Source organism: Nicotiana tabacum, chromosome 6 (genome assembly GCF_000715075.1).
Source record: "Nicotiana tabacum cultivar K326 chromosome 6, ASM71507v2, whole genome shotgun sequence".
NCBI lineage: Eukaryota > Viridiplantae > Streptophyta > Magnoliopsida > Solanales > Solanaceae > Nicotiana > Nicotiana tabacum.
Window position 1 is genome coordinate 174,583,233 of NC_134085.1, and position 25,914 is coordinate 174,609,146.

Here is a 25,914-nt window from a genome sequence, read left to right on the forward strand (position 1 = left end):
AGAAGTGCCAAAGCTAAGAGTTTAAGCAAAAGTCTTAATATGCACATTGTTTGAAGAATTTTTACATTTTTTTTAACGAAAAGCTCAATATTTGTTGTTCCTCGGCACCATGAAATGCCATTTATGTGAAACTTGTTGCAATAATCTTCTCTGTTGTACCACCATTCCTATGGAAGCTTCCTCAGCATGAAATCTCGATTCAAAAGGAAGCTTCGTTTTTGTCTTGTTATTACCTTGCTTGCAGATATCAAATTCAAATATAATTTTAAAAAGGAAGGATCAATTAACAGTTCAGGATCTCAATTTTTGGGTCGGAGGAGAAAAAATGAGCAAGCAGCCAGGGATCTATTCTGATATTGGCAAAGATGCAACAGGTACTTGCTGTCATTTATTTCTCCCGCTTTTGATTTTGTTACGCTTGACTGCTGGAAATCGTTTAATTAGAATATAGTTGTGTTTCCTCTCTGTATACATAGGCATGTGTTGGTGAGGTAAATCAATGGAATCTGTAACTTTGTATATTCTATTGAGGATTTGATAATGTTACTTGTTTATATCAGATCTTCTGTATGGAGATTTTAACATGCAGCCGCCAATTTGCTATCACTTCAATTGGTTAGATTGGAGCTTAAACCTCAGCGGTGGAGGTATCTATTGTTATTTCTTCAATTTCCTTATATTCTGCTTTCTCAAAGTATCATTTTGCGATCTATGTATTCTCGGTTACTGTAGTTAGAGCTAGTGTACCGGGACAGGAAATAAGGGCACTTCTCAAGTTCTATTTACCATATCAGAGGTCTAATAAGGTGAGAATTTCTTTCCTTTCTTTTGACATTACAATTCTGTTACCTTTCTTATGCCTATATATGTATAAACAGGTGGAAATGCAGTACTTGCGTGATTATTTTGGGTATACAGCAGGCATCAGTTTGACAAAAAGCCCCCTGATAAGTTTTTCTGGTGTCATTGGAAATGGTTTTTTCAACACTGGAACAGATATCTCACTTGATGCAGCAACTGATACAGTGGCCAAATGCGATGCTGGTTTGAGCTTCAATACTGACATTCTCACTGCTTCACTCACCTTGTAAATCTTCTCCAACAGGAATTAATTTCCCTTTTTCTTTTTTAAGTTTGAATTCCCATTTTGTTAAATAATGTAGGGTGAACTTTCAATATAGATTTGGTACTAGCATTTCTGTTGCAAGAATGCTCAATGTTCTGATGCAGTTAAAATGCAGGAGCGATAAAGCTGACACTTTGAGAGCTCTTGCTTACCGTCAAATTCAACCCTTAACACACACAGGGATTGCAGCGGAGCTAATGTATCAATTCTCCAGCAAACAAACGACTCTTACCCTGGGAGCCCAGCATTCCCCGTTTCCTTTGATGCTGATTAAAGCTCGAGTTGCAAGTGATGGCAGTTTGGCTACTCTTTTTCAACACGATCTTCTCTCACGGCTCGGTCTAACCATTGGAGCAGAGATGAATGTCATGGATGCCATAAACACTGCTTCACTGGGGGTTTCACTCTCCCTTAAGGTCTGAGTCACAAGTCACAACAAAGACAGCAACAGTCTCTCTCAGGGGCATATTATCTTCGAGGATTTCCTATATTTGACCTATTAATGCAAACAAAGTCCCACATTCTAGAATCACTCTGTACTTGTTATAAACTGCATGTTTGAAGACAATAAACTCTTAAGCATGAAAATGGCTGACGCTATAAAAGGTGTACTGGAAACTAGTTGGTAATGGTAATACTACATGCCAAGGTTTCTCTCCTCGAGAACTAGAATCCCTCCTAAAAGTTGCTTGTTTTGGATGGATCGCTTTAAATGATACGTGTCAAACCTGACAGAAACCCGGACTTATCTCTTTTTTTTCATTGTTCTACAGCCTCTGAGATTGGGGTGTGTGTGTGTGTAATTATTTTGGGCTTCATTGGGCAATGCCTGAGACTACGAGACTAATTTTACATAGTTAAAGAGGAAGAAAACCTTAGAAGAACTTCAGAAATCTTTACAGCTCTTCCACAATTAATGTAGCTTATAGGTTATATGATAGAAACAAACTGCCAGATGTTTTGAAGGAAGAAGACAGACACTACATAACTTGAATTTGAAGGCCACATGTTAGCAACTTTTCTCTTTTTGGTGTGCTATTTATCCGTAGGGGTAAGGTCTGCGTACACACTACCCTCCCCAGACCCCACTAAGTGGGATTATACTGGGTTGTTGTTGTTGGTGGTGGTGGTGTGCTATTTATCCGTGTCTCTACTTTTCAAAAGAATTACTCCATTGTAGAAGTAACAACATGCATTAGAGATACGCTGAACTTTTCGAGCCGTTCCTACTATTTTCAGAGGAAATTTATCTCCTCTCACATTATTCAAAGTATGCCAATGTCAAGAAGGATAAGTAATAAACCTAAGACGTCAAATTCACAAGGATGCTTCATTAAGAGCCAATATTATAGCACACTCTAGTAGCAGCGCCAGCGATACTCTGAAGAGGAACAAAAGGCAAAGAAATTTTCTCATTGGTCAATTTCACAGATAATGGTAAATTTCGAGCGTTCTTCTAATGTCAGTCTTCCCCAATATCGCAACTTTGTACATTACACGTGTGATTTCAACCAAAATGCCTGATTGTAAAGCAAAATACCTACTAAAGTGAGTCAAAGTAAAGTAAAAATACCAAGTAATGCACCACGTAAATATTGCATGGGGCTCTTACAGATCGAGTGTTCTGGTGCCATGATATGAAAGACTAAGAGAATTTGGGCAAACAAACTTTTCCGAGCAGCGCAGATAGAAAATGAGTTACTTCTGCTGAAGAGTATGGGATCATGGTAGCTGCAAAAGTATATGTGATGTTGTAGAACAACTTGAAAATTCTTTAAAAATTTCTTCTGTAAATACCTCACAATCCGATTATAAACAGAGATAGTATTGGGATTCACCAATCTCTAACAAAGTCAAAGTCACCACATATTTCCACATTTAAGAAAGAAAAGACTAAAAATGACAAAAGCTTGCTTGATGTGAAACCCGTTTAACATTCATGAGCAATAAGTATTTAATGCTCAACAGAAGCCTGAAGAAGTCCATCACGGATCTGCTGTGCCACATCTCTTACAGCACCAGGTCCGTGGGGGATGAAGACAGCAGATGATTTGCTGGAAGCACCAATTTCTTTCATTGTGTCAAAGTACTGGGTTACGAGGACCATGTCCATAACATCCTTTGCACTAGTTCCTGGCACATTGACTGAAAATCCTAGCACACTGTCTCTCAGACCATCCACAATTGCTTGACGTTGTCGAGCAATACCTAAGCCTGCGAGATACTTAGACTCGGCCTCCCCTTCAGCCCTCTTAATTTGCAAAATCTTCTCAGCTTCTGCCTTCTCATTAGCAGCCACCCTCAACCGAGCAGCTGTAGAGTTGAATATAGTTAGAACATGAAAATAGTAAGGAAGACTGAACAAGAGTATCAAAATTTTGAATTTGGAAAACTAAAATCGAATTGCCATCTCTATCTCCACATCAAAATATTAACCAGAACAAAAGCTTGGAAGACATAGACGTAACTACAATTCGTAATACCGCAGTGTTTTGATCCATATTTAAATATTTTTATCCACAAGAAGATCGCTATAACTGTACATGGAAAATACCTCAACTGGAATGGATATTCCCCTCTATTAGAGCAGTTGAGAAACAGTAAGCGTGTAAGGTAGGCTTAATCAGAGTAAAGAATTTATTCATACCAGCGTTGATTTCATTCATAGCCCTCTTCACATGCTCATCTGGTACTATGTCAACTATAAGTGTCTGAACAATTTCATATCCATAAGCTGACATAGCCTGTAAAAGAGCAAGAAAGCACTTATATGATCCACATCAATGATATCAATGAAAATTCATCAAGAAATTCACTTACTTTCTCAAGTTCCTCCTCAACAGCCTTAGCAATATCGTTTTTTTGCTCAAAGACATTATCCAGATTGAGTTTTGGAACACTTGCTCTTATGACTGATGAAATAAAGCACAGACAAGTCAAAAAATCTGTCATATCTTATTTAATTGTATCAATATTAAGTTAGATGGTCATAAATGAACAAAAACCTATGCATGAAATAAATCATCAGATATAAATAAAGTGAAAGCTCAGTTACCGACCATCAAAAACATAAGCCTGAATTTGACCCTTAGTGTTACTTAATTTGTAGAAAGCATCATTTGCTTTGTCCGCCAGGGCACGATACTGAATTGATGCGACAACATTGACAAATACATTGTCCTGAATATTAGTGCAATAAATGCATCAGCTATAACTCATAAATTTCAAACTTACATCTACTGTTTCCATTCAACAAGTAAATCGTAGTAACTTTGATATTAGTATACGATGTTAACTTAGTTATTTCAAGCCAAAGTAAATCAGAGACAGGAAAAAATTAGACCTTTGTCTTGGTTTCACAGCGCACATCTAGTTGCTGCACTCTGAGGGAGAGATGACCAGCCAACTGGCTTCCAAGGAACCAAGGCACACAGTGGCAACCTGGCTCAAGCACATCCTGATACTTGCCAAATTGCTCCTTAATTGCAACTGTGGATTGATCAACTTGAACACAACAGAACAAATTGCCCATATTCTGCAAAGACAGCATAACAACAGATATTAAGAGTATTTAATTCATAACATGTCCACATATTAACCCACTAAACTTGCCCAAAAGAATATCAAAATAAATTGGAGCAAATGATACTTGTGTCTTTGTTACATTAACCAGCAATTTAGGGATTTTTCAGATTCTAGTAGAAAGTCTATATAACGCTTCCGGAAATTTGTCAAAATGAGCAATAATATAGACTATAATTCAGTTTTCCCTGGTTTTGCATTTACTAAGACAACAGATCAATTGGGAGCAACCTTTTTTTTCCGGGTAGGTATAGTATGTGGAAGACAGGGACTTAGGGAGGAATGTTTTGTTTTTGAGAAGTAAGAACAAGAAAACGTGATAAACCCAAAACAAATTTCAAGAATCATGATTTCAAAAACACCCAAATTTTAATTTTTATCATTGATACGCCAGCAGTAACGAAAGCCATATCTCACCAATTGATGGTGACGTTGCAGTTTCCTGTCAATTCTCAAGAAAAGTAACTTTTTAACCTACATAACCTCATCAAACCCAAAATTCAAAAACCCACCTTTTAAACCGAGAAGCACTAGGCACTAAATCAACGGCATTACAGAAGTTTAATACCCTTTTTAATCCATAAAATTATTTGGAGAATCCAACTGAACGATTAATTCTACTAGAAAGCGGATGTCATGCAGTTAGTCATGCTGACACACATGAAACTTAAAGATTAGAATACAAGAAAGTTAAGAGAGTCACGAGCTAAAATTCATGAAAGTAAATGGAGAAGCGAAAATACATCATCTATCTACACATACAAATAAAAAATGGAGTATTTTTTTTAAATATATACAAGATGTTTCATGCAGCGGAACTGAGTGAGGGGGAAGAGACTTACGACTTATGACGCAAAACCAACAGCTGCAGAATGAAACGAACTACCAACTCAATTTGGGGAGTCTTGCCCTCTTTATATATGCGAAGCCGAAGATCCCAACTAGGCCAGAAAAGAAACAGCCTGGAAATTGAGGTTTTTTTTTTTTAGGTAAGAAGGGTTTTAAGCAAGTTATAACGTGAGAGCCCTGAAAAAATTACAAACAATGAGAGAGAGACTTCTGGAAAATATCTTACTGAAAATCTTCTTTATTTTTTATTTTGTCCAAAAGAAACTACTTTTATTTATTACTAGTAAAGTTTAGTACATGGCTTGATTTGTTTAGCATACATGGTACCTGATAAATTATTAAGCTTTCATAATAGTTCTAGATTGCTTCCAACATGGTACCCTCTAATCTCTATAGTTAACCAAGAATTAGCTTAACTTTTGGAGAGTATAAAAAGTATTTACATAATAAAATAATTTATCAAATAAGTACATTTTAAGAATTATTATAAATTAAAGTAAGGAAAGGTATATGTCAGTCATTTATTTGTTAAACAAACACTAGTAGAAATCTGGGTTTTAGCGATCACAAAAAGCGATCAACGTCGGTCTGTTTATGTAAAATACCGATCAAAACCCGTCCTAACAGGCTTGGTCGCTATTTTAGTGGTCTCTTTTATATATCGACCAAAGTTGGTCGCAAAGGTAAAAGGACCAATTGTGCAATTTAAAGCACATACCGGCCAACTTTGGTCGGTAACATATTTTAACAATTTAATTTTACTGACCAAAGTTATTCGGTGTATGTAAATTACATTATATTATTAATTATTAAAATTTAAAGATTAGCAACCAAAGTTGGTCGGTAAATTAAAATATATATTTTTAAAAAAAATTAAAATTTAACAATTAGCAACGAAAGTTGGTCGGTAAATGTGAAATCTAGGTAATCCTTGTTCATTAACCGACCAACTTTGGTCGGTAATTATTAATTATTAATTATTATTTTTTTAAGATTAAGCGACCAACTTTGGTCGCTAATCAGAAGAATTTTTTTTCTAAAATTAAATACCGACCAACTTTGGTCGATTTTCTGGGTTTTAATTTTGGCATAAAATGCCTGTTTTGGCAGCTACACCACCTGCCAGCATACTAAAATTCCTAAACAGACATTTTACGCCAACAACAACACAATTCAATAAATACATTAAAACTAACAAATTAAAGTTCAATAGAACTAAAAAAATCCAAAACCAAGTTAATACTTATTACAACTAGTTCAGAATCGGTTCTATTTGTCTAGTTCAAAGTATATACAAGTCAAGGAGTGTGTTGTACAACATCATCATCACCGTCTGATGAACTTTCATTAAAAGACGGTGTCGAGAAGGGTCTTGTGGAGGACATGAAAAACGACCACGGGGAGGACAGGAGGAACAATCACGGGGAGAACGGAAGGAACGCTCACGTTCAAGTCGAGCCTTTGGTGATGACTCACGAGACCGGGGCAACGGAAAGCTCCAGTATATAGGAGAGTTCTGATCTGAGCTTGCATGCCAAGGAATTGAGCATCTCTAACCCTTTCTCTTTCCTTGGCCGCTTCTAGCTCGGATGTGAGCTTTGACACAGTCTCCCGCATAGCGGAGAGGCTCTCCCCATCAAGTTGTTCGCCTTGCGAGGAAGTCCCTATTCCTTGCATTCCACACTTATAGCGATGGAACTTTTTAGTAGGAAGACCGTATACCTTCCCTCATTTTGGACTGCCAGCTGACTCCATCCATATTCTTTCAGCATCCTCGTCCGAAGGTTGGGCTAGCTCGCCCGATTCATCAGTTGGCTGAGTGCGGATGAACTCTTCCACGTTAGTTTGGTAGCGATCCTATACGAAAATTTAAATTGAATTAGTATTTCAAAATTTATATAAAAGTAAATTAAAATACTTAAAGAAAAGTGAAAGCTTACATATACAGTCGAGGCTCAGTCCTCGACCCACCTTTCTTGATTCTTCTCTTTCTTCTTCTTCACAATATGCGTCTCCTTGAATAGCTCATCATGGTTCATTGGACGCCCCAACTTCTTTTCCTGGAAAAAAAAATTAATTCAGTTAATAAATAGAATAGATATACTTTGAAAATTAAAATAATTTAAGCAATTATGTACCAATCTTCTTTTTATTGTCCCTAGGCTGATCGCACCTCCAGTGTGTAAGGAGCCTCCCTTCTCAGATGCGCGAGCTTTTTTTCCTTTTTCGCTCTTCTCTAAGAACTTTGCGGTAAGCCATTACCTTTGCAAATCATCCCATAAATTTTGAAGTAACCAGTCAGGCTTCTTGTTCTTCTTTCTAGCTTCGGAGAAAGTATGCGACAATCGCTTGCGAGCTTTGTGATGGAAATTTGCAGCCACTTCCGCGCTATAGCGGTGTTCCCATACACACTTGCTCTGTATTTCAAAACTTAAATATTTTATGAAGATATCATAAATATAAATTATTAAACTGCTTAAAAGAATATTATACTTTAAATTGATTGAAAAATTGCTCATTCAGCGAGAATAGGAAATCAGTCCAAGTCGCATAAGGGCCATCATAAAGCTTTCTGCTGACTTTGGTGATTATCCTCGTGGTCTTATTCCTCGGGATGAACCTGCAATTTAACAATAAAAATAGATTAATATCTTAGTAAAAACTTTACAAAACAACAAATGCAAAAATAACAAATAACTTTTACTCATCACCCTCGGGGACTATGATGATCCTGCCATATCAATCATAATGCACCTCCTCGTCATCATCAACATCATCGTCCGAAGCATGTATATCAGAGGTATATGTGGACGGTGTAGGGGGGTCAGAGCTACTACCTCGTAGGCGAAGGCCTGAAATAGATGGAGTTGATGATGAAGATGGTTGCGATCCCTATGACTGCGACATAGCTAGATGGACCTCAAGTGGTTGTGATACTGATGGCTGTGACTGGAGTGGTTGTGATCTATGTGGTTGTGACATAGATGGATGTGATCCATACGATGCAGATGGTTGTGATCCACGTGATCGTGAGGTAGTTGGACTGTATGTCGGACGTACAGTCCTATGGCCTTGTGATGAAAGACCTGGTGTCTGCATGAAGGTGTAGGGCTCGTGATGCTGTGGCAGCTCAGTATAGACGTGGGGTGGAGAATAAGACATAGGTATCTCTGTAGAGGGTGGAAAAGAGGGAGTATCATTAACTAGCCTCCTCTTTTCTTTCCTAGCCTTTCCTCGACCCCGAGAACCAGTAGGGTCATTGTTACCTTGACTCTTGCCTGTCATCTGCATAATATAATACATATTTAGATTGAAACATATAAGAAACTAGCTATAAAAAAGAGTTATTTCAAAAACCAACTTTTTAAAGCTCATCGACATATTGTTCCTCGTCCGAGAATTTTTCGTCCTCACTTGTTTGAGCTTCATCAGTTGATTCTTCATCCTCATTTTCTATAATTGTTATTTCATTTATATCAACTTCTTCCAATAAGTGTTCACGATGTTCCAAATTATTTTCTAGCTGATCGTCCACTATCTGGTGAACACTGGAGATATCGTTTTGATATGCAACATCTAACACATTCTCGACTTCCACCCTACCTACAGGCTTAGTTTTTATTACAACCCACCAATCAGACTTATTCCGTCCCAATGGATAAGGATCATAATACACTTGCCTAACTTTATGTGCGATTATGAAAGGATCATAGCGATCATAATCCCTCGTATGATAAACCTCAATTATATTGTATTGATTGTGTACTCTTATACGTCTTGTTGGATTTGGGTCAAACCACTTGCATCTAAAGAGCATCAATTTCTTAAATGGCCAACCTGTATATTCTATTTCTATTATTTCTTTGAGCACACCATAATAATCAATATCTCCAACTTGGTTGCCATCACCACCTTGAACCCACACCCCGTTGTTGTTGCTATTTTTATTTTTAGAGCAATCCTCTGTGTGGAACTTATAACCATTCACTACGTACTTAGACATTGTTGTGGCCTCAAGCCCAGGTCCCCAAGATATATCTTTCAAAAATTGATTTACACCATTATTTGAATTATTTACCTACATGATGTTAAAAAAATTTATAAGTTAGCATAACTTACAAACATTATTTACCTATATAGTGTTAGAACATTATCAGGATAAACTTACAAATTATTTGAACCATGTATCAAATCTCGTATATACAGCATCATGGCCAAATTGACCCATGAAGTGACTGTGACACATCAAAAAATTTTAGTAGTTGTGTCGAGATGTAATCACTGTAAATTTTATATTTTGATAACTAATAAATCAATACTTACTTGAGAAATGTACAACTTCGGGACAATTTAGCAACACATGAAGTGTAGCTGACTTGTACTCCATATCACTCAAACTTTTCTTTCTAACATCTTTAGAACATTAGCCTGGTCGATTGAATATGGGCATTGGCGGATATAATGGATAATTCACACATTCGACCATGTGCCTATTGGGCCTATTCCTAGAACATGGCACGTTACTCTCAAAATAATAAGAGCAAAAATGAGCATTTTGTTTTGCAAGATAAGCTTCGCATATAGATCCTTCAATCCTATTCCTCTGCTTAACAAATTGTTTGCATTTTTTCCAATTGTCCTACATTCATGTTAGCCATAGATCCTTCAAATAAAATAGAAAATTACATCAAACTTATAATATTACTCTCAAAGGGATACATCCATCTGCATTGAACAGACCCTCCAAGTCGTGCCTCGTGTACAAGGTGGATTGGAAGGTGTTCCATCACATTAAAAAAAACACATGGAAATATCTTTTCCATCTTACTAGAAGTTACATGAATGTTCTGATCCATCCGGAGTAGGTTTGCTTCCCTTAATATGGTAGAACACAAGTCTTTAAAAAACAAACTAATCTTTATGATAGGTTTCCAGATTCTTTCAGGCAAACCACAAAATGCAATAGGCACTAAGGTCTCCATGAAAACATGACAGTCGTGACTTTTCAAATGGCTCAACTTCCCTACCTCCATATCTACTTTTTTTCCAAGATTCGATGCATAACCCTCAGGCATCTTCAATTTCGTAACCTAATCACAAATTTTCCATCTTTCCTCCAAAGTGAATATGTAACTTGCTTCGGGCTTGAACACCTTACCATATTTTTTTGTCTGCAAGTATAATTCAGGCCGCCTGCAATATTCTTGTAAGTCCATTCTAGCCTTCGGGTTATCCTTTGTCTTACCTTTAACATCCATCATTGTGTTGAACAAATTATCAAAATAATTTTTCTTAATGTGCATGACATCAAGGTTGTGACGGAAAAAATTATCCTTCCAATAAGGCAACTCCCAAAATATACTATGTTTCGTCCAATTATGAGTAACACTATATCCGGGGAATCTATAAGAGGGAGTTTCAGTAACTTTACTGAAATTTTGGACCCTCTCCCAAATTTCCTCACCTGAAAGTATCGGAGGTGGAGAATCATATTCTATTTTATTCTTTTTGAATGCATTTTTCATCCTTCTAAACTCATGATCATGAGGCAAGAATTGACGATGGCAATCAAACCATGATTGCTTTCGGCCATGTTTCAAAGTGAATGCTATACTATTTTCCATGCAGTAAGGACAAGCTAGCTTCCCAGCAGTCATCTACCCAGACAACATTCCATACGCAAGAAAATCGTTAATAGTCCACATTAAATTAGCACGCAAATTGAAATTTTGCTTGGTTGATATGTCATATGTTTCAACACCATCATACCACAATTGTTTTAGCTCATCAATCAAAGGTTGCAAATATACATCAATCAAATTTTTCGGGTTACGTGGACCGGGGATAATACAATTTAAGAATATATATGGACTAGTCATACACAACTCGGGTGGTAGATGATAAGGTGTAAGAAAGACAGGCCAACATGAATATGGTGTCGCAGATATAGAAAAGGCGTGAAGCCATCCGCACACAGACGTAACCGAATATTCCTTGGTTCACTATCAAAATCTGGATATGCCTATCAAAGTGCTTCCAAGCTTCTCCATCTGAAGGATGACACATAACACCAGGTGGTTTTCTATTTTCAAAGTGTCATCTCATATGAGGAGCAGAACTCATCGACGCATATAACCTCTTTAACCTAGGTATAAGAGGTAAATAATGCATCGCCTTGATAGCGACCATATTCCCGATGAAAAGCCTCTTGAAAGACTTTTTGCAAAATTTACAACTGTCTAAAGTTGCATCATCTTTATAATATAACATGCAACCCCCTTCACAACAATCAATTCTTATTGACGAAAGTCCTAACGTAGAAACTAATCTCTTTCCCTTATGGAAATCACCAGGTAATTCGATATTAGGGTCAACTAATTCACTCATAAGGTCAATGAAAGAGTCCATGGCTGCTTGAGAAATATTCCAATCAGATTTGATACTTAGTAATCTAACTGCAACAGACAGCTCAAAGTGCAGACTTCCTTTACGTAGTGGACGACTAGCTTCCTCTAACTATTCATAAAAACGTTTTGCGTCATCATTAAGAGTTTGTTCAACATTTTCATTGGGCTCAACCCTGAAGTGCATCCCAAAAGCATCCGTAACCATATCATGAATTCTAGAGTCACGATTTGTATTCTTCACCAACCTACTACTTTCACCAACAACCATGTTATGAAATATCTCACGGCTACCATCGATCTCTCCATGATTAGTCCATACAAAGTAATTCTCTATAAACCCCTTCCTATAACGATGAAGCTTAACTTCCTCCGATTTTTCAAACTTCATACAGTCGCACCTAATACAAGGGCACCTAATTACTCCTTTATTTTGGTATGGTGGAAGTGACATTGCATGTCTAATAAAGTTATCAACCTCTTCTACAAAATCCTTCCGCAATCCCCGCCGATTAGAATAATTCCTATTGTACATCCAAGTACGATGTTCCATCTATACAAATAAAACAAGAACAAATTAATTTAGTTATTTCATATCATAATCTTTGTTATAAACTAAAAGTTCAACTACAAATCCTAAAAGTTCAATTCATATCCTAAAATTTTAATTTATAAACTACAAGTTCAATTTATAAACTAAAAGTCTAATTCATAAATTAAAAGTTCAACTACAAATCCTAAAAGTTCAATTCATATCCTAAAATTTCAATTTATAAACTAAAAGTTCAATTCATAAACTTCAACTCATATAAAAAAATTCAATTTATAAACTAAAAATTCAATTTAATATCCAAAAGGTCCAATTCATGAACTAAAAGTTCAACTACAAATCCTAAAATTTCAATTTATATCCTAAATTTCAATTCATAAACTAAAAGTTCAACTACTACTACTAAACTCTAGATTCTAACTAAACTATTCAGGACTCTACAAAGTATAATTCAAATCTTACTAAATTATTCAAGACTAATTAAACTAATTAGTTAATAAAATTAATAAACAAAACTAATTAAAACAATACCTAAACCCTAGTCATCAATAATATACAATGTTCAAAGAATTGAAACAATAAAATACAATGTTCAAATAATTGAAACAAAAACTAGAAATAACAAAGAAATAAGTTGTAATTCAAACCTTGATTTTTTAGGGTTTAGGAGAGGGGCGGAGCAGTGGCAGCGGCAGCTCCGGCGACGGAGACGGCGTTGGGCGGTGGCTACATGGGGTGGAAAATGGGATTTGTATGGGGAAATAGAGAAGGAGAATAGGGAGGAGTTAAAAAAATTTGGGGAAGAAAATAAGAGAAATGGGGGGAAACTAGTTTTTAGTTTTTGATTTTCAGAATTACCGACTAAAGTTGGTCGGTACATTAAGTGTTGACCGTTTGACCAAATACCGACCAACTTTGGTCGGTTTTCTTAAAAAACTAACTTTTTAGATAGTAAATATAAAAGTGATTTAAATTTTGACCAATGTTGACCAACTAACCGACCAAAGTTGGTCGGTTACTTTCTAGATATTAAAAAAAGCAACCAAAGTTGGTTGGTAAATGCTTCCCCTGTATTAACCGACCAACTTTGGTCATTAATTTTAAATAAGATTTCTTTATATTTTATAACATATTTTAAATAATAATATAACTATTAAAATTTTTTAATTGGGTCCCATTTTACCGACCAAAGTTGGTCGGTAATGTGAAATTTTCTTTGACTACACAATGCTGACCATCTGGGTCAACCTGTTGACCACTTTACCGACCAACTTTGGTCGGTAATTTATATAAAATAAATATAAAATATTTTTTTCCTCTTTATCGACCAACTTGGTCGTTAATTTGGACAAACTAAGTTTAGTCGCAAAATTTTGGTCGCTAAATTTCGAATTTCTAGTAGTGAAATACTTTTATTCCTTTTTAAGCACTGAAAATAATTAAAATATGGGTTAACAATCTACAGAATAGAAGGAACTTAAGTAATCCGCGAATAGAATTTCAACTCTTAAGAGTATTAATTGTGTTATATTCTTGTGAACTTGAAATAAATGGATAAGAGTAATACCTTTTCCTAGTCCGTTAAAGAAACTACACTTTCCTTGCCAAAAAAAAAACTACACTTTAGTCCTTTTAGGGGTAGTTTGGTTTGAATATGGCGGGGATTAGTTATTATGGTATTGTTTTTTATCAACTGTTTGGTATGTTGTATTAAAAATGACAATTGCATAATTTCTAATAAGAAGGTATAAGTTATTCCGACACTAATTACCACACCCCCTACAAGGTATAAGTCATCCCAGTACTAATTTTAATCCTGAAATAACTTTTACCGGGTTTGCTAACCAAACAAAATATTATAATAATATTAATTTTTTATACCAGCATCATATCTACTTATACCTCATGTCAAACGACCCGTTTGGCTTCCAAATAGAAGTATGCAATACGAATCCATTATAGTGTCCATTATTCTTAGAAACATTTTTTTTGCTGGTCTAGCAGTAAAGGGGGTTACTTTTTCCTTTCTCTTCAATTAGAGGAAATATTATGTAGACTGTAGCACGTCATCTGGATATAGTTCGTTCCGGATAAAGACTGATTACTACAATTATGTAAAATAATAAAGTGTTCATCAAATATAACTATTCTATAGGTCTAGTCGTCTGGATATTACTGGGAAACTGATTGATGCAAGAAACGCACTGACTTTAGATGAAGATGTAGACTTCCTTGCTTTTTTGTCCAAGTTTTCTTTTGGCCTAAAGTACTTTTTTGATGATTTTTCTTCTTCTTCTTCAAATTAAGGGGTTTGGCAAAAAATTTAAAAGAAAAATAAGTGCTTTTACATGAAGCAGAAATAATTTTTGAGAAATAAAAAGATAGCTTCTTCCCAAAATTATTTTAGATTGCTTCCAACATGGTGTCCTCTATAATTAACCAAGAATTAGCTTAACTTTTGGAGAGTATAAAAAGTATTTACATAATAAGATTATTTATCAAATCAAACAATTTTTTTATTTTAGAATTACTAGAAATGAAAGTAAGGAAATATACATATCAGTCATTTATTTGTTTGGTACCAATACATTTTTTCCTTTTTAAGCTAGCTACAAATAATGAAAATATGGGTTAACAACCTACAGAAAAGAAGGAATTTAAGCAATCTGTGAATAGAATTTAAATCCTTAAGAGTATTGATGTTGTGTTATATTCTTGTAAACTTGAAATAGTAAATGGATAAGAGTAATTACTTTTCGTAATCTTTTAAAGAAACTACACTTATAATCCTTTTAGGCTTCCAATTAGGTATATGCAATATGAATCCATAGTGTCCATTATTTTTAGAAACCTTTTTTTTGGTTGGGTTACCCTTTTCTTCCCTCTTATCAGAGGAAATATTATGTAGCACGTCATATGGATATGGTTCTGGCCGGATAAAGACTGATTGCTACAATTATGTAAAATAATAAAGTGTTCATCAAATACAACTATTCTATAGGTCTAGTCGTTGATATTAATGGGAAATTCATTGATGCAAAAAAGGCATTGACTTTAGATGCAGTCGAAGACTTCAACAGTTTTCACAGGGTGGATGGTGCCGTGTATGGGACATCTTTAAAGATTTTTCCTATAAAATGGAAAAACACTTTATGTGTAGACAGACTACAGAGTCAAGATATTAGTAATTGTTTTGCTAATTATATGATGAGTATGAAATTCTTCGTAACCTTCACCATATATTCCACGCAGTTGCAACGGATAATTTTAATGAGCCTATTGATTAATGAGTAGTTATCACAATTTATTAATTGAAGCCCCCAAGTTATCCTTTCCACATTTGTAGTACTATACTCCGGTACACTTTAATTACTTTTTTGGCCTTTTTACTATGGTCCATGATATTTGATTTTTTCCAGATATTAAGAAGGAATTAACGTTTTTTCTTTCAAAGTTGTATTTGGAGTAAAGAGCCTAGAAGTTTTTATTGTATTTTCAATAAATAAATTAAGGTTAATAAGGTCAATTTTATTATTAATTAATGCTAAAAGATGAATTCTTTACAACAACAACAACAACCCACTATAATCCCACTTAGTGAGGTCTGGGGAGGGTAGTGTGTACGCAGACCTTGCCCCTACCCTGGGGTAGAGAGGCTGTTTCTAATAGACCCTCGGCATCCTTCCCTCCAAGAACTTCCCACCTTGCTCTTGGGGAGACTCGAACTCACAACCTCTTGATTGGAAGATGAATTCTTTAATATGTGTAAAAACATCTAAAACATCAATTAAAATGGACGGAAGGGAGTAGCATTTGTTGGTTTTGCTCGTCAATAGTGACCTAATTCTAGATCATACGCTAACTTTTTAGAATGTTATTATAATTAATTATAGGAAAATTTGAAATTAACGGTGATTTGATCAAGTTATTTGTACCATCATTTGATCAAATTATTCACTAATCTTTCCTTGATCATGAGGGACGCATTTTTTTGTCTTTTTTCTTTTTGTTTAGGTTTAATTGTTATGAGATAATTGTGCCAATTTTTGCATAAAAACGGAAAAAAAGAACTTCACATACACGATGTTTGCACCAAATGAATAATTGCAAGATATGCATCGAGTATATAAACTATTACAATTTATAGTTAAGTGTTATGTATTCTTGCCTTAATTTGTGAGTCTTAATATTAAATTACTTGATCTGGAGCAGACATTGAGTGTTGGTAAGTATTTTTTTTCAAAACGATTTTAGTGTGTACGGGTAAAATCGAGGCAAAAGTTTTCTTCGGTTCCCTGATGAGAGAACAAAGGGGAAGCACGAAGCGACGTGATTGTAATAGAGGCCAGAAATCCCTCGTATTGAGACTTAGGAAGAATGAACGATATATCAGATATCAGATATGGTGAAGCAACGCATATCGGGCCGAGTATGACTTCTAGACCTCGGGAGACGCGATGAACGATTATACATGACAGATAGTGCGCCTTAATATTTGCCCTCAATAAGATATTACAGCGCGAATCTCGTTCAGTATCGATTATGGATCAACAATTACCGGAAGAAGAAGATTTTTACCTTTTTTAGACTTATACTATGACTAAAATTCTCCTACTATATAAAGAAAAAGTTTTGGACATTGTGACACGCAACTCAAGGCAATAAAAAATTTATTTCTGTCCTCTAGCTATTGTTCAAGGCATCACTTGTTTGTTCTATTCCTTATTCACGATCGAGCTTGTACCGAGGGTCCGATCTAGGACGAACTCCACTGTTCAATCTGAGAATAGACTTGGTCGTCATATTGCAATTGGTTTGATCGTTTATTTTTCCTTTAATCTATCTATCTATTATTCTTAATTATTCGAATTGAATTAAACCACGTATCCTTTAAACCACATAAAAATTTGATTGTTACCCATTTTTGTGGTAAATAGTTTGGCACGTAGCGTGGGGCTAAGGATAGTAGTGGTGATTTGATACGAATCTCCATAACACACCCTATTTTACACTTATTTTTTGAAATATTAATTCCAGGTCAGCCTAAAAATGTCAAACTCTCGGCTAGCTCACTTGAACGTTGCGCTGAGTCAAGCCATTATAGCAAAAATAATAATGTGGTGCCCCAGCAATAATGTGCTTCCTGCAGATCCCAATGGTGTCCCAGCTGCCGACCCGATCGGTGATAACTAGCAGGTGGCCATCAACATCAATTTGCCAACTTGCACGAGACCCCGACTAACAGCTCGAGAAGCGCCCGAAGGTGAAGGTGAAGGTGATGAAGTGAGCCTACGACTAATTTTTGAAATGTCGCAGGCTCAACAAACGGCAATAGCATGGCTTTAGAATCAAAGCCATGCCCCCAGCAGGGTCAAGCCTGAACAATCCTCGGAAAGCACTCGAAGAGGCAAATAAATTATCGAGAGGCCGAGTGAAGCGGAGCCCGGGATAACTTCAGAGGTGATGAAGTTGCTCGAAGCGTTAACAAAACGGGTGGAGCCGGGAGAGAAAATGATTCAAGCCAACGACAAGAAGGTGGAAACATACAACTCTAGGGTTGATCAGATCCCGGGAACACCCCTAATATTGAAGGGACCAGACTCCAAAAAAATTATCCAGAAGCCCTTTCCTCCGAGCGCGGCATCAAAGTCGATCCCAAAGAGGTTTCGTATGCCCTACAATTCCAAATATAATGGGACTATGGCTTTAAATGAGCATACGACCTCCTATACATGTGTGATCAAAGGGAACGATTTGGAAGATGATGAGATCGAGTCGGTGTTACTGAAAAAGTTTAGGAAAACTTCGTCCAAGGGAACAATGATATGGTATCACAACTTGCCTCCCAATTTTATTGACTCATGTGATATGCTTGGGGGATGCTTTGGAAAAGGCCCATACTCGGGCCATCAAGGTCGAGACCAGAAAGTCAGAACTTTTCAAGGTAAAACAAAGGGATAACGAGATGCTCAGGGAGTTCGTGTCAAGATTCCAGATAGAGCAGATAGTACCTACCACCAGTTGCAGATGATAGGGCCGTTTAGGCATTCACTCAGGGGCTCAACCTCTGAAGTTTCGTGGCCTCCCAACAGCTAAAATAAAATTTAGTGGAATACCTGGCGGTAACCTAGGCCGACATCCACAACAGGTGTCAATCGAAGATTAGGGTCGAGGACGACCAACTCGGGGCCCCTTCTAGGTCTGTTTACCTTGTTAAGACCGATGATAGATCTAAGAATGCCATTGATCAATATCCAACACTGGTCCGATATTGATATCAACCATAAAGCACAGACCGAAGGAGGAGTGGATCCAGACGTCACCTGCGAGGAACAAAAGAAAAGCGATCGAGGGCTTAGTGGTCGGGGCTTGATAAGCAATAATGGTTTCTTCAGGTTGCTCAGGAGTAAGAAGGTACCAGGATTATCGGAATATAACTTCAACGTGGATGATGCAAGCATCTTGTCAGCCATAGGGCGCATCAAAGAGACCAAGTGGCCCCGACCATTGCAATCCGACCAAGTCTAGAGAGATCCTAACTTGATGTATAAGTATCACGGCACCTACGGTCATAAGACCGAATATTGCCAACAGCTAAGAGAAGAAGTTGCTAGACAGTTCAACAATGGGAACCTCCGAAAATTCCTAAGTGATAGAGCCAAAACCCACTTCAGAAACATTGATGTCAACAAATGGGTCAAACAAGAGGTGCCTCAGCACGTGATCAACATGATTGTTTGGGGATTCGAAGTGTCACGACCCAAACAGATGGGCCATGACGGGCACCCGATACCTTACTTAACCGAGTACCAACATAACATATCTTTCTTATTACATCATCATATACATATGACATACGGGCCTAATAGGCTAACATGATCCTTTATAAACTCAAAACATAGGCTGACAAGGCCGTACAATCTTTTATGTACACGACATATGTCTACAAGCCTCTAAGAATACATAAATGTCATAAAGGTCGGGACAGAGTCCCTCCATACCAAACAATACATGTCTAAATCATACTAACTAAATGAGCAACTCCGAAGAAAATGGAGTGCACCAACATCTTTCACTGAGTTGATAGCCTAGTTTAAGGGCTCTTGACCTGTCTATCGGGACCTGCGGGCATGAAACGCAGTGTCCCTAAGCAAAAGGGACGTCAGTACGAATAATGTACCGAGTATGTAAGGCACATAAAAAATACATAAGAGATATGGAAGACATATAAAGTACATGACTCAACATCTAAGTCTGAATAACTTTGTAAATCATAAATTACTTTTAGCGTCATGCATATGCGTATGAATGTCATGTCATGCATAGGTACATGTTTCATAACATCATTAGCCTCTAAGGGAATCCCATCATATCATATCGTCCAATGTGGGCAAAATCATCATTATATACCAGTTGATTAGGTGGTGGTGCGTATATAACGTCATAACCTTTCCTGTATCCCATATATATATATATACGCGTATATAACGCCGTTTGAATCATATTTCAGCCACTGTGGGCAACATTATCATCATATACCAGCTGATTAGGTGGTGGTGTATATATAACGTCGTAACCTTTTTCCATATCCCATATACATATATTTTACATATATATGTGTATATAACACCGTCTGGTCATGGGTCAATGCACATGTATGCAATGCATGAAAAATACGTAATAAAATCTTTCGGAGATTCATAAGACCATTTTTCCTTTGAGTAATATCATAAAGTAAACTCTTTTCAACTTTCGTATTTTTTTTCTGAAACCCATGAATAGATGATAAAATATTATGACACACGGAAATTCAAGAACATAGATATCTCTAATACTTCTATGAATAGAGTCATTCATGGAATTTGTGCATTTGCACGTTTTGTTCGTATCGTATGGATCATGCCAAAAGAAAGAAAGGATAGCCTTAACATACCTGGATTAGGAACAACTCCGTATAATTATCCCATTTGTAAACCTTCGTGGATTGAACTTAGAATCCAAAAATCGGATTTAAGCTTCTGCGCTTTCGAACTTGTGGAACAAAATTGGCTTGATTTTTCTGAAATTTTTGGATGAGGCTTCTGATTCTGTTCTTGAACATTTGTCTTCTTAAAGACAAAGTGTTATTTTGAATTAAAACTAAGGATCAGAGTGGGCTTTTCCTTCTTTTGTCCAAAAGGAATCAAGCCTTAAAGTTTGATCAATTCTTTCCCTAAAATGACTCATTCTAATGAGTTATGGAGGGACTTACACGTTACATACATATGACCAAGAGTCATATGTTGAATGATGGCACACTGCCACGTGGGGAGTAGGGGTGGGTTATTTTATTAATTTTTTATCCACTTATTAGTTAACCGGGTAATGTCCCGTTACCCGCATAATTTAAAAATTATCACAAATTACTTAAAATTCTATTTATTTTTAAAATACTTCATATATACTTTATATATATACTACCGTGGTTATATGGTACCTTGCATGATACTAGTTTATAATTATCGGGTATTATCGCTCGACCCGTATTTTATTCCAAATTAACAACCTTCAACGAAACTCATTTTCTTTAATTCGTGTACCCTTTCCTTCATGGTACTTAGTTATTGCTTGTTATAAATCGCATAAATATGCTAGCCTCCAGATAATCTCATCCTTGAGTCTACGTCAATTAACTGAAGACGAAATTTTAATGTAGGAAAAAACGCGAGATGTAACACGAAGTCCCCCCTTTGGAATTCGTCCTCGAATGTTAACTGGTGCTCTTATCATTTTCATAGCCTATGTCTTCTGAATACTTTATTACTCTCCTTGCCATCTAAGCAACAGTTCTATGATTAAATCCAAAGTCCACTGTATTCCCCCCTTCATGCCTCTTTCTCACACCACGACTTATGGTCGGAACCTTTCCAGTCTCGTAACTGTTGCTACCTTTTATCATGCAGCCTGTACGATTTTGACCTTTAAAGGTGCCCAATCTCTAGGCCTCATACGTAGATCTTGATAAGATATTCCTTTGGGCATCTATGAGTATACTGAAGTTGTTCGTTGGGTACTTTGTTGAATTCACGAATATTGTTATATCTTATCGCATAGGTCCGTTTAGCCAACCGTATGAATTTACTACCATAGCTTTTACCTTAATTTATCGTTGCTAGGTCTGCTACCAAATTCCATCTTACTCTCATTGCTTATTCCATGTGTATGAATTAAGTCCTTTAATGCTTCCTCGTTACTGCTCATCTTTAGAATGATGGCCTAATCTCATCTCATACTTTGAGACTTTTGTCCATCCATTGTTGATTCACCTCAATATTGATCTCCAATATAACACTGCTAACTTGAAACTTCTTACGTAATACTTTGCCTCTAGGGCTTACGTTACATCAAGGAATATTCGAAGTAATTTTCCTAATCCACTTAGCGGCGATATTGTAATGCAATAACCGTATTCTATAGCATCCCAAAGTGGGTATTTAATCCCGTACAATTCATGAATCCCTTTTAGTTTTCTCTCTTTTTCTCTTTTTTTTAAATCATTACTCAATCAAAGGCCCAAACGTCATCCTTTATCTATCACAATTACACCCTTATTATACTATTAGGGCAGCATTCCATCTCTTCTAAATGCTACTTTTGAAGAGTAACTCCTTTGTGTCCATTCAGGCTATACTGAGCTTATTATAGAGAAGCCATTAGCTCCCTTGTTTTCATAGGCCTAATCCATTTTCGTCACCTTCTCACTGCCCTTTCATATCCGTATTCCTGTCCTCCTAAAACCTTGTTGCTTTACCATACTTTAGCTTATAACTATACATATCTATTTATACTACTCATAATCTTCCTTCAACTTGCTTGAATTTCCTTGTGTTATACATAAAGTGAGACATCACATCGTCTCTAACTCTTCTTTATTTTCTTAACTAGACCTCTCGATACCTAGAAATCATTAACTAGAAGATATGTCACTGACGAGCCGCTATCATTCTTGGATATTGAATCCCATCGCTTCTAATCTTGTACCTCAAGTATGGACCACTCTCATCCTTCTATACTTGAGTATTTCATACGTTGTCTACCTTTACCTTACTTACTTTAAAATATCACCTTACATTCTTCTATCTTTCCTTCATAACCTTCCTCCCACATAGGTATAAATCACATCCACCATTTGAAGCTTTATTATAATACTTACACCTCTGGTGCCTATATAATCTGGTGGGAGCTCCATACTGACTTCTTATGAGGCTGGTACTTCTTCTAACTAGTTTTATCGTAGAGCCATTATAGAATATAGTTGTTGTGCTATCTCTCTTGCACTTCTAATATTAAGAGTGATTCTTCTATGTTCTCAATCATGATTCCTATAACTTTTGGGTCCAATAATCAGACTCCTGATTACTTAGTTGATGTCACTCTTTAGTTTCCTCTTCCCTCTGATCAACCTTTATATAGGCTTAAGCTATCTTCCGATCTGTGGTTCATGGTATTAGTTATCCTGTCTAGCCTTTCATGGGCTTGAGAAATATGCATGATACAATCTTCTAACAATTCAATCATTTGTCTATGCTCTGGGCTCAATTCTTCTTTTTAACTTATACCTGAGTCTTCTATGGCTGTATGATTGCCAACAATTATAATGCTCTTAAATCTTGAGTGTGTCCATAACGTACTAACTATGGATCATTGATCGAATAATTCCTTTCGTTCCATCTCAGCTCTCTTAAAACGTATGCAATTACTTTTCCTGGTCTTTCTACCCCTTGTTGCGTGCATACTTAACTCATCCTAGTTCCCACACATGCCAGAATTTTTGTGCAACTCATATAGTCTCAAATATTACCTTCGATCTTTCTCCCCGTTCATTAGCCACGGTAGGTGCCACTTTCTTTTGGAGGGTATACAATTTTTGTTGTGATACTGCTTTTACATGAACCTTTCTTCATTAGGTTATTGTGCTTAGGTTGAAGCCTTCTTCCTCATTTCCTAAGCTAGTCCTTCACTGTAGTGCTTACGGAGGATCCTCTGACTCTTGTAAATATGCGAGCTTATTATATCGTATACTTGACGGACCTTCTACTATCCTTCCTTGCCTATACTTATCCGTAGTTACTTATCTCCACGCCATTGTGCTTGTGGGGTTGCTTCTGGACTGATATTTTGATTGTCTTCCTAGTGGCACTCTCTTTTATTTCCATAACACTCATATAGTACCTTTTTAACTTCTCCAACTCCTATATGAATATATCTCAAGTATTACAATGTCATAACTGCGGGGCTGAATTCTCCATGTTGGGGTTTACTACATTTATCTTGCATGATCTGCTAATTTGTCTATAACTTCTTGTCTATTTGTGACTAGGCTCTTCTTCAATCAACTACTAACTAATCGTTGGCCTATTCTCATGTCAATATTCTGTGAAATCTTTCTTGGGTTATCTCCTTTGTCTTAACTTACGTCTCGCACTGGCTCCTTATTTATCAAAAACATCCCGGGCAGGAACCCTTACTTCCTTTTCTTGGTGCCGTGCTTAAATAATGTTCTGGAATCATAGCATATCTGTAACATTTGAATTAGTACAATCTCATCCCTTTCTCATTCTTATCGCATTTTTCCTTTATCATTCCATAATTACTAGATCCACTTAATTCTGACTTAATACCACACCATTCCATATTCCCCCCTTTAGGGGTGTACTAAGAGTTGGAGCTACGACGACCTGCCTATAGATATTTTACCTTTTCATCTTTGGCATCCTTTCACATCATCAGTGATCCTTACTCGCCTTGCGATAGTCTTTCCGTACAAAGGATAACAAAATTTCCTCACTCGCGATGGTGACATTTAGTGTAACTGGCACATACAGTCGCTTAATCTTAACTTTGCTCACATTTCTTGCTTTAGGGAAGCGTCTTCCTGAATGACCTTTAAAGGTTATTCTTCTTTGTCCCTTTTATTATTGCTGGAATGCAATCTGAAATTTTCGTGATGCCAACCATTATCAAATCACTCAGTTCCTAATTCATGTTTAGTTTATCTTGTTCACCAATCTACGCTAATTTCTATTATTATGGGGTCTAACTTTTCCTTCTGGTAGTCGTGTTAGAGTCACGAACTTATTTCTCAAAGTGACGATATGACTTTGTGGCCTATACTCTTTTGTTGTCTCAAGGCTTGTCACCTCTTGTATTTCCCTTCACTTGACTGTAAACTCTGTAATATTGTCATTTTTTTTATTTTTATCTACCGTTGTCATCCATGTATCACATCTTACTCATAATGCTTCATTAACTCTCTTCTTATTTTCTTGCTAATTCTGAAAACTCAAACAAGACATTCTTTTGCTTTCAGCTTCCCTTTGCTCCATCCAGTGGCTCTTCAAGTTGCTTAACGTTCTCTCTTTACTAGGGACGCAAGCCACACTAAGGTAATATATATCCCCCGAAGGCTTATAGTGCATGTCTTTGTAGTACTTATATCTAGCTGCACTATTTTAGAGTGTACCATGTGGGTGTCTCAAAAAAAGATCTATTAGCCCATTTACAACATCCTTCGAAAATGTCAACTGGCGCAAACAATTCATACAACATATCTTCTTATACTACTTCTGTTAACCCCCATAGGGCATATCTAGAATGGGTGCGTCCAATTGTATATACCTTTGTTACTGTTGAATATAACTCAAAAAGCTTATGTTTCTCTGCCTGAATTATAAACATTGTTAACCTTCATTAACTGGGCGCCTCGTATCCTTCTTCGTCTCGTTTCTTTTGCTTACTGAAACTTGCATTTATCTTGTTAATCTCTCATTGTCTTTCACCATAAAGATGGGTAGGCATTCTTGCCTTAATGCTTCTTATCAGGAGGCTTACACCTTTCAATATACCCATCATCTGCTAAAGACCTCACATTTACTTATCGTAGGCATCATACAAAAATCTAATTCCTCTGACTCAGCTCGTTCTCAACTATCTGTCTTTCCAACCTTCTTTGCGGATGTAGGTATCGTCTTATTACGAATGAAATAGAATTTCGGAGTTTGAATTCTTATAAGTTAGCTCTACCACACGATCTAGAGTAAGAAGAAAAAGTGACAATCCTAAAAGCCCTGTAGCCTCCTGCTTATAAGTGTGGTGCATGACACACCCATAAATAAGACTCTACTAGACACGGCTTGTAGACTCCCTAGGACAGAACTGCTCTGATACCACTTTTGTCACGACCCAAACCGATGGGCAGCGACCTAACCTGGTACTATACTTAACTGAATACCAACATAATGTATCTTTCTTATTACATCATTATATACACATGACATACGAGCCTAATAAGCCAATATGATCCTTTATAAACTCAAAACATAGGCTGACAAGGCCGTACAATATTTTATGTACAAGACATATGT

General features: G+C 36.5%; 2 protein-coding genes across 4 annotated transcripts; one reads left to right on the forward strand and one right to left on the reverse strand.

Annotated features, from left to right (window-relative positions):
• Positions 1-222: 222 nt before the first annotated feature.
• LOC107771031 (mitochondrial outer membrane protein porin of 36 kDa) lies at positions 223-1,708 on the forward strand. Its single transcript, XM_075255975.1, has 5 exons — positions 223-374; positions 561-647; positions 733-806; positions 879-1,087; positions 1,242-1,708. The coding sequence occupies exons 1-5, from the start codon at positions 326-328 to the stop codon at positions 1,546-1,548; spliced, it is 726 nt and encodes a 241-aa protein (XP_075112076.1). The 5' UTR covers positions 223-325; the 3' UTR covers positions 1,549-1,708.
• A 1,188-nt stretch (positions 1,709-2,896) lies between these two features.
• LOC107771030 (hypersensitive-induced reaction 1 protein-like) lies at positions 2,897-5,690 on the reverse strand. 3 transcript variants are annotated; one of them, XM_016590359.2, is made up of 6 exons: positions 5,551-5,690; positions 4,470-4,661; positions 4,186-4,306; positions 3,947-4,038; positions 3,774-3,870; positions 2,897-3,439 (listed from the first exon to the last, which is right to left on the reverse strand). In XM_016590359.2, exons 2-6 carry the CDS (start codon positions 4,656-4,658, stop codon positions 3,081-3,083), a joined length of 858 nt encoding a protein of 285 aa, XP_016445845.1. In that variant the 5' UTR covers positions 4,659-4,661; positions 5,551-5,690; the 3' UTR covers positions 2,897-3,080. The 3 variants fall into 3 exon arrangements, with proteins under 3 accessions (XP_016445845.1, XP_016445844.1, XP_075112075.1); XM_016590358.2 differs by lacking the exon at positions 5,551-5,690 and adding an exon at positions 4,940-5,085; XM_075255974.1 differs by lacking the exon at positions 5,551-5,690 and adding an exon at positions 4,776-4,893.
• Positions 5,691-25,914: the final 20,224 nt, after the last annotated feature.

Excerpts from the sequence above, each read along its gene's own strand:
- LOC107771031 (XM_075255975.1), top strand. The coding sequence starts at position 326 with ATGAGCAAGCAGCCAGGGATCTATTCTGATATTGGCAAAGATGCAACA. Across the intron at positions 375-560 it reads TATTGGCAAAGATGCAACAG|ATCTTCTGTATGGAGATTTT; the intron begins GTACTTGCTGTC and ends TGTTTATATCAG. Across the intron at positions 807-878 it reads CATATCAGAGGTCTAATAAG|GTGGAAATGCAGTACTTGCG; the intron begins GTGAGAATTTCT and ends ATGTATAAACAG.
- LOC107771030 (XM_016590358.2), bottom strand. The coding sequence starts at position 5,056 with ATGATTCTTGAAATTTGTTTTGGGTTTATCACGTTTTCTTGTTCTTAC. Across the intron at positions 4,662-4,939 it reads TACCTACCCGGAAAAAAAAG|AATATGGGCAATTTGTTCTG; the intron begins GTTGCTCCCAAT and ends CTGTCTTTGCAG. Across the intron at positions 4,307-4,469 it reads GCTGTGAAACCAAGACAAAG|GACAATGTATTTGTCAATGT; the intron begins GTCTAATTTTTT and ends ACTAATATTCAG.